This window comes from Alosa pseudoharengus, unplaced genomic scaffold, assembly GCF_046254945.1.
Source record: "Alosa pseudoharengus isolate Yale_2024_CS ecotype anadromous, Long Island Sound unplaced genomic scaffold, YU_APseudo_1.1 YU_APseudo_1.1_scf_19, whole genome shotgun sequence".
NCBI lineage: Eukaryota > Metazoa > Chordata > Actinopteri > Clupeiformes > Clupeidae > Alosa > Alosa pseudoharengus.
In genome coordinates, this window is record NW_027468657.1 from 27,329,456 (window position 1) to 27,338,932 (window position 9,477).

Here is a 9,477-nt window from a genome sequence, read left to right on the forward strand (position 1 = left end):
TTTCTCTCTCTCTCTCTTTTCCCCTTTCCCTTTTTTTATCAGCGAATCCAGACTAGGAAAGAAAGAAATGGAGGGAGAGAGAGGTGTGTTTGTGTGTGTGTGTGTGTGTGGGGGGGGGGGTTGAGGTTGAGAGAGGGAAAGACGAATGGAGTGGGCTTAAAGGCAGTTTGGAGGAGTCTGGTGCTAATGTTTGAAAAAATGAGGCAGAGAGGGAAGCACTTTTATGAAACTGGATAGCTGCTGATATAAAAATAAAATTCAACAAAAAAGCCCTTTGAAGTGTGTGTGTGGTTTCAAAGCTAGAGGAAGGTTTGTGTATCTGACCATCCTACTATCATGCAATTAAGATCCCTCAATGTCTTTCAGGTTTGCAGCAGCTAGGCTATTTCAAGCAGCTTTGGCAAAGAACATCTGGCTTCAAAGTGCCTGGCTTTAGATGGAGATTCCCTGGAAACAATTGGGATTGGTGGTCACTTGAATATCATTGCACATGGTGCATTACTGCAATGCACCGATCAGAACGCTCACCACAACAAAAGGGACTTTGAAAAAGGCATGTTGTGGATGATAGAATGATGGTTTTCCATGTTTGATCAAGGTTATTCCAGTGGCATCTTTATTAATTGAGAAACATACTCAGGAAACAACCACAATGACTCAGCATTGCCAATGATCATAGCGAGTGGTCCATTCAAAACACATGCTAACCAATACCAAATAAATTAGACATCCAAATATAAGCTTCCATTTTTTCATTCATTTACCAAGATGCTCCAATAGAACCATATCAAGAGGCTCCAATAGTCAATTTGTGGATTCTCTGACGGTAATTGAGGCCTAGTCTTTAATTTTAGCCTGAGCTCCACCAACGCACACAGAAAACCAGTGACGAAACATGGGCACATTATGCACACATCTCATCGTTGCCCATGTTTACCGAGTCTCGTGAATGGGCCTTTTAACATGTGGCTGCACTTCTCTCTGACTGTTTACCTGGGGGCAGAGATGTCATGCTCTGCGCTCTAATCATTTACTGGCCTCCTTCCACTGCCTTATTTGGGCAAATCCATTTCATTCATCCAGTCAAATGTGCAGGGTACTTAATGATTCCCCCCCCCCCCCCCCCGCCTCCCCTTTACTGTGAGAAAAAGACCTGCTAGTTCAAACCTTAACAGTCATTGGTTGGTTAAAGAAAAACACTACTGTTTAAGAGTGACTTTTAGTGTGTCTCGTTCAGAGAAAGAATGTTGACCTATCACACGAAGTGACAAAGGGGTCCTTTCATGCTCCGCATGATGGATTTGTCATCTCACAACATGACACAGCGCGGACATCCTTTTTAGTCATAAAGCAGTCAAAAGGGCCACAGTTCCAAAACATAGTCCTGACCTGACAAACCAGACTAGACGGTCACAAGCCAAGAGTCTGCAGCCTCCCTCCACGTTTCCAGGCCAGGTGTTTGGAATGGAAGCCATAAAATCCTGTGTGCAGACAAGGACCAATAATACTGTGCATGACAATCCCAGACCATACAAACAACACTACAGCCGTCCAATATATCTGTGGCACAACAGTGAATTTAGTGTGTGTGTGTGTGTGATCATTTGTTCTGAGGGTTTGTTCCAGACATGTATGTCACATCAGGGTGGGTGAATAGTCTTTTGGACAACACACATTCATGGTTTAGAAATAGTGACCTTACAAAACAACTGGCATTACCTTGTGTTGATCAGAGATTTTTAAGTGGTATAAGGGAAGTGAGTCCTCAACTAGAATTCAGTGGGCCAGCTATGGCAAATCCCCATAAAAGCCATAAGGTTTGGCTCCTCCTAGTGGCAAAAAATACACTCATTTGTACCGATCAAACTCAATATCAATGTAATCTGTTTTCTACCAACAACCCTGAATTGTGGACAGATTAACACAGTGGTACAAATACTGGTATGATTTTTATTTCTCATAAATCCATCTCTTGATAATATACACTACAAAATAACAGTTACAAAATTCTTCAGGGGTGAAAAATATTAAATATAAAAGTAATCTACAAATTCTTCACATACACAAAAGGACACATTACACCTATTATTCAAAGAACCATAAAACTATGTGATTCAAAGTCTTCTTTAGCATCAAAGCCAGTGATTACTTCAGAGTCAGTTTGAAGCACTAGGAACACCAGATCAAGAGCTCTTCTCCAGGCTTCCATCTTTACAGTCACATTATCATACACACTCTCTGTCTTACAAATAGTGTCTGAACTTGCCCCTTCATTCAAATTAAATCCCAATATATTCACATAAGGACTTGAATCTCCCTTTAAGTCTTTTAGTTGTTTATTGATTTGTGTCCAAGCATCTACTTTAGATGAAACCTGTGTACCATTACAAAGAAGAGTGGAAACATAGTCGACCAAGCCATCCATCATCAGCTGAAGCACCCTCCCTACATAAGGCTCTCCTTGCCATTCATCTTTGTCCCTGTTCCCAGAGTTATCAATGCGTTTCTGAAGTTCATGGATGCAGTGCAACTCCACCAGGCCCCCTCCAGGGAGGACTCTGCCGTCCTTCAGCGCCTGATGCAGGTGGTGGGCGCAGGCCCAGAACTGGTCCTCCAGGGACTGCAGCTTTCCGTGCACCGAGCTGGTGATCACTGCCGTCACCAGGGCAGTCTGCTCAGCCAGGACGCTCACCGCCGTGCTGGAGGACTCTGTCCGACGGCCGCTGTGGCGGTACTCCCTCCACACCTGCAGACGCACGCCGGCGCCAACGCACCGCTCGTTCACCTGGGTGATGTAGGAGACTGGGACGGCGCCGGTCGCCCGGGCGAAGTCACGCAGCACGGCCGGTTTGACCCGCTCGATCATCAGAACGTCATGCCTCCAGCAGTGGTCTGTTAGCTGCTCAGAGGCTACTCCATTAACCAGGACAACACTGACGTCATACTTCAGAAGAGTGGCTAAAGCACTATTCACCCACTCATGCTCTCGACTCACTCCGTGTACATCAAGTTTATCGGTTACATGCCTGATCCCTGCTGGGTTATTGAAACCCAGGTGGCGATATTTATCACTGAGGTCTCCATTCAGAAGCACAATGTGTATCCTCTGGTCTTTTAAACGACTGACTATGGAAGCCTGCTCAGCAGACATCAGGACCACATAACCAGACATAACACAGGCATGGTCCTCTGGCAGACCTGGTAGTGGACATGTGACCAACTTACTGACATCAAACGTCCTGTGTGATTGCCCTAGTCCATTCATCCTTGACTGAATCCTGCTTGCTTGCAGGACTAAATCCATTGCTTCGTTGCAACCGTGGGAGACAGCAAAAGCAAGGCTATCCAGATCTGTGTTTTCTGAAATGTTCAGTTGAGACGCTGGCCTTTGTGTGGTGGGTCCTTCCGATTCAGTGGTTTCATTTGAAGTGAAATGTCTGCTGTGTGTGAGTTTTATTTTGCTTCTAGCAGCTTTAATTCCTTGTGTCCCAGTCTGTTTGCATAGAACCTTTGAGTTGCCCTGACAAGTGGGCTGTGCTAAAGGCATAACATTTGGTTGAAGCTCAGACACCGGACAGCTTTCAGTGAATGGGTGACCATTGAAAGGAAGATCCTCAGCATGGGGTTTCAGTGCACTCCACTTCTGTGCAACTCCCAAATGAGGGACATCTTCAACAGGGACAGCTCTGGTTCTGAAGACCTGCAAACAAGTATCCAAGCCCTCAGACATGGCAGAGAGGATGTGTCGAACAGCGATGCCTTGGTGAAGGCACTCCAGAGCAGCCCTGCTCCACGCTCCGACCAGGAAAAGCAGAGGGCCCGTCCCAGAATGGAACACCTTCTGCTGTGCCAGGACAGTCTCGCTGAGCAGCTGCCCAACTGAGCATGTCAGGTCCAAATTCTCCAAGAGTCGGAAACTAGAGCATACCATGACTGAGTCCCCGCTGGTGTCATCTTTGATAAATTTGTACCTTTTACATGGACCCAAGAAGGTGTGTGCAGTTGCTGCCAGTGTTACTAACTGCTCCAGCCCTACATGGCGTCTGTTGTTTGTTCCTGAGGTGTTTTCTGTATATGACATCTGTAAAATATGAAAGGCGTGTTAAACATGTGTCAAACTAAAAAGGTTCATTCTTGCTAGAGTTCGGAATAACGTTGGTTTTCTTGGTGACTTGTTTGACAGGTAGGCTAAGTGATAACTTTTGCAACACCCCAGAAATGACAGATGATCATTCATATTCAGAACTAGGTTGCCGTCAGTGTGCATAATGCAGCGTATTTATGTAGCCTAATACAGAAATGCATCGTTGGGACTATTTAACCTTTAGCCTACACACGTTTTTAGCTTTCACAACAGTAACTATCAGACTAAGTTAACGTTATTCCTCATTGTGTTAGCAGGATTAGCCTGCTAACTGGCTAAAAATGAACCAAAGAAGTCACATTGGTAAACTTAAATGTACTGTCAGAGAAGTAGACACTGTGTGCATACTTTGACAATGTCCAGGGTTTGTTTGTTTTCTTTTTAAAAGCAGTAACTGAACACACACCTCTTTTAGGTCCCGTTTTCCTCATGTCACCGACTTCCTGTCTAGCCTTTTTGATTATTCTGGCCTTAATGCGCATGTGCGATATCTCCAGACTCAGACTGGTTGCTAAGAGACAGGGCGTGTTCGTACGGCTCTGGTAAGTCAGCTGCGCAGTTGTGGGTTTATGTATTTTTTGTCAGCCATCGAGTTATTTTGAGAGCAAAGAGTGCAGATGGATTGCAAACAATACTCGGATTGTGCTTGTTAAATAAAGGCTATACACATTGATTGCCTATTCATTCCAATCATTGTTTTTCTTCGGGGAAACATGCTCTAGTCGTCTGGGACTGGGTCACTATCAAAGCAACATGCTTTCAAAAAGTACAATTTGCTTTAAAGAAGCCCTATGCAACAATTTTGCAACAAAAGCAACAACAAATGACCTTAATTATGCAGGTTGAGAGTCATTCTGATGGTTCTACAACACTTTCTGGGTTGTTTGGTGGGTGCTTCGTCTCCCTCTATCGCTTCTCCGCGGAAAAATATGCAACTTTCTGAACCCGGACCGGATAAATCTGGATATGTGACTCAGTGGAAGTATCCAATCGCGCCTCAAAATGTAGTCAGATTGTAGTTTCTAAGAAGACTGCAAAACGGACGCCGACTTGGCTTACAAGGATACAAGAATACAAGGAAGTTTATTGTCATACTGGATGTAAGAAATGCAGTTAAATTATGTCTGGTGTCAGCCTATTTGTGCATTTATGGGGGGGGGGGGGGGGGGGGGTTAGTAGATTAAGTGGCAAGGGCTGCATAAGAAAGGTGGGGGAGGATTGGGATGGGGGGGGGGGGGGGTTAGTAGATTAAGTGGCAAGGGCTGCATAAGAAAGGTGGGGGAGGATTGGGATTGGGGGGGGGGCACCAACAAGAAGCACCCAAGAGCAACAGGGGCAAGGAAAAACTCCCTTACTTAGGCAGATCCACAGCTCAAGGGGCCAAACTGCCAGGGGTCTTGGTGTGTGTGTTGGGGGGATGACAAGGGAGATGGGATAGTGTGTGTATGTGGGGAGAGGGCAGTGTGCAATATGTCATGAGCATACCTGTCAACATTTAGCTTTCCAAAAACGGGAGATTTTTTTTCGGGGGGTGGGGGGGGGATCTGTGTTTGCATATTTAATACGCAATACACGTGTTTCAACACTGCATTTCGGTCGTTGCTTTTACCTTACGCATGCCAGTTATGTATCCACCAGCTGCCTGCCTGCAGCCTACTTCCAAAACTCCAAAGCTGCTTGCTGTCAGATTTGGTTCCGAGGTTCAACCTTGGTTCAACAACACTCAATAACAGTTTATGTGATGTGTTAATCAATTAAATTCCCAACAATTTCACAACAGCTAGTTCTGGAGTAGGCCATTCAACTAGCCCGCTTGCTTACGACGAGACGCAGGCTGCGCAGTCGGCACCCGCTTCCTTTTTTGGGTTGCCAGGTTTTAGACTATGACAAAACGGTTGAAATTGAAACTAAGTGATCGTGTATGTGTAGGGTGCTGGGAGATGACCTTGAAATACGGGAGAAACCCGGGAAAAACGGGAGTGTTGACAGGTATGGTCATGAGACAATGTGCTGGGGGGGGGGGGGGGGGGGCAGTGTACTGCAAGTATGGTGAAGAGACTTACTATTGCAAGCAGAGTACTGTATGCATGATGTATGTGAGTGATGACAGTGAAGATGTGTGTGGGCGGGAGGGGAGTGGAGCAGTGACTGTGTGTGTGTGTGTGTATTGTGTGTGTGGGTAGGTGGGGGCAGTGTGCTGTAAGTATGTAGAGCAGTGGTCCCCAAACTACTCCCCGCGGGCCGGATACGTCCCACCAGCTCATTTTAGGTGGCCCCCCAAAAACATGTCTGTGGTATAGCCTATAGCATCTGGCCCGCACGGGAGTACGACATTGTCAAACTATAACCGCCGTAATTTCCCCCATTCATTCTCTATGGCGAGTCTTAAAGAGGCCCTATGCAACAATTTTAGCAAAAATTACCTTAATTATGCAGGTTGAGAGTCGTTCTGATGGTTCTACAACACTTTTTGGGTCGTTTGGTGGGTGCTTTGTCTCCCCCTAGTGCTTCTCTGTGGAAAAACCGAATATGCAACTTTCTGGTCTCGGACCGAAGAAATCCGGATGTGACTCGGCGGAAGGCCTCGAAAATGTAGTAAGATTGTAGTTTCTAAGAAGACTGCAAAACGGACTCCGACTTGGCTTTGTTGCTGCTGAAATTGTAAGTAGCCTACCCTTGGGTGAACTTTGTTTTTGTAATGTGGTTTGATAGTCTCTTGAACAATGTGTTTGCTTGACCGTTTTATTGTGGAAACGGTACCTGTCTCCATCGCACTTTTCCTCTGTGGTTGCCTCTGGTCTACCTCCACTCAACACCTTCTCCTCTCTGGAGGTTAATGAGGCCACAGACTTGCTCTGCTCCACACTGAGCTCGTGTCTAGACGAGCTGTGCCCTCTTACCACAAGGCCAGCTCGATCCAAACACTCTCATCCATGGCTAAATGATACCCTCCGGTCGCAGCGCACCAAACTCAGAGCCGCGGAGAGGAAATGGCACAAATCCAAACTAACTGATGATCTCAAAAACTAGCAGACACTCCTGACCTCCTTCTCAGCCAGCATCACTGCTGCTAAGACGGCTTTCTACAATGACAAAATCAACAGCGCTACAGACACTCGAAAGCTTTTCTCAACCTTCAAATCGCTACTCAACCCTCAGCTGCCTCCTCCTCCATCCAGCCTTACTGTGGACACCCTCGCCTCATTTTTTACAAACAAAGTGGCGGCAATCAGCAGTCAATTCTCTACATGCCCACACAACGCATCCGACTCGGATACCGCACTCCTACAACCTCTAGGGGCTGCTGAAACATCTTTTTCAGCATTCGCGCCTCTCTCCGAGAGTGAAGTATCTAGACTCCTGACATGCAGCCGTCCTACCACATGCTCGCTGGACCCTATACCTACGAGCCTACTTCAGTCCATCAGCCCGACCATCGCACCAGCTATCACACATGTGATCAATGCCTCGCTAACCTCCGGCACATTTCCAACAGCGTTCAAAATGGCCCGGGTAACACCGTTACTTAAGAAACCTTCTCTCAACCCTGCTCAAGTCGAGAACTACCGCCCTGTCTCACTCCTGCCTTTCCTATCCAAAGGCATTGAACGAGCAGTCTCCAAACAGGTCTCTGTCTTCCTTTCACAGAACAACCTTCTGGATCCAAATCAGTCTGGATTCAAAAGCGGCAACTACCGAAACGGCTCTGCTGTCTGTAACAGAAGCCTTAAAAGAAGCCAGGGCGACCGCTTGGTCATCAGTACTCATTCTGCTTGAATGGGAATCTCCGGTTCTGCTCTCTCCTGGTTTGAATCCTACCTCACAGGACGCTCGTTTAACATATCATGGCTTGGTCAACTATCTGCATCTCACCATCTCACCACAGGGGTCCCCCAGGGCTCAGTGCTGGGCCCCCTTCTCTTTGCTATCTACACTACCTCCTTGGGACAGATTATCCGTTCACATGGCTTCTCATACCACTGCTATGCAGACGACACACAGCTCTATCTGTCCTTTCCACCTGATGACCCCTTGGTTTCAGCACGGATCTCGGACTGCCTCTCAGACATAGCTACATGGATGAAGGCACACCACCTCCAGCTGAACCTCTCAAAGACTGAACTGCTGGTCCTCCCAGCTAAACCTACCATACACCACGACATCAACATCAAATTTGACTCCCTGTCTGTTTCACCTACCAGGACTGCAAGAAATCTAGGAGTTGTTCTCGACAACCAACTGAACTTCTCAGATCATGTTGCCTCAGTCGCCCGGTCATGCCGTTTTGCACTCTACAACATACGGAAAATCAGGACTTACTTGACTCAAGATGCTACCCAACTCCTGGTTCAGGCGATAGTCATCTCACGACTCGACTACTGCAACGCCCTCCTGACAGGTCTCCCAGCCTGCGCAGTGAAACCCCTTCAGATGATCCAGAATGCGGCGGCGCGCCTGGTCTACAACCAACCCAAAAGGGTACATGTTACCCCGCTGCTCATCCAGCTACACTGGCTACCTATGGCGGCCCGCATCAAATTCAAGGCTCTAACCCTTGCCTACAAAGTAGTCTCCGGTTCTGCTCCCACCTACTTGAATGCCCTCATACAGACATACACTACCACCAGACAGCTGCGCTCCTCAGACGAACGACGTCTAGCTCTACCACCGGTACGCTCAGGCCAAACCAAACTTTTCTCATCTGTTGTTCCTCGCTGGTGGAACACACTGCCAGTTCCTACAAGGGCAGGGACATCCTTCTCCATTTTCAAAAAACTCCTGAAGACCCAGCTCTTTAGAGAACATCTCCTCTCATAGCACCACTCACAAGTCTTGCTGATCCTAGCACTCACCAGCCGTCTTGAACTGAGACGTAACAGCACTCACCGATGCACTTATTCTTACTGTACTCTACTGTTTTTAAACTGTTCTTTAAATTGTCCTAAAATTGTTGAGAATCGCTTTAAAACTTAAAATTGTTACCATGTTGTAAGTCGCTTTGGCTAAAAATGCGTCAGCCAAATGTAATGTAATGTAATGTAATGTAATGTAATGGAACACAGCTATTTCCCTCTGATTTTATGATAGATTCTTCTGTCCTTTGACCTTGCCACCACTGACTATATTATATTTCAAGAGAGAGACTGGTCACTGGTACAATCTCCTACATGCAATCGCCTACATGTCAGGGGATGCTTTTTTTAGGTAACTAAAGGGGAAACGGTAAAAACTGTCTCAAGACCACAGATTTCACTGATCTCAAAAGAACAAGACTGGTGCGCCCTAACTAAAGTTTCAAATGCCATGTCTCTGCTGGCATAGCTCATGAAATG

At 46.6% G+C, this 9,477-nt stretch overlaps 1 protein-coding gene across 1 annotated transcript; it reads right to left on the reverse strand.

The window, feature by feature from the left end:
* Positions 1-1,944: 1,944 nt before the first annotated feature.
* bbs12 (Bardet-Biedl syndrome 12) lies at positions 1,945-4,589 on the reverse strand. Its single transcript, XM_076292951.1, has 2 exons — positions 4,551-4,589; positions 1,945-4,081 (listed from the first exon to the last, which is right to left on the reverse strand). The coding sequence occupies exon 2, from the start codon at positions 4,079-4,081 to the stop codon at positions 2,090-2,092; it is 1,992 nt and encodes a 663-aa protein (XP_076149066.1). The 5' UTR covers positions 4,551-4,589; the 3' UTR covers positions 1,945-2,089.
* Positions 4,590-9,477: the final 4,888 nt, after the last annotated feature.

What these genes read in the sequence shown, in the direction of transcription:
- bbs12 (XM_076292951.1), bottom strand. Translation starts at nt 4,081, where the DNA reads ATGTCATATACAGAAAACACCTCAGGAACAAACAACAGACGCCATGTA.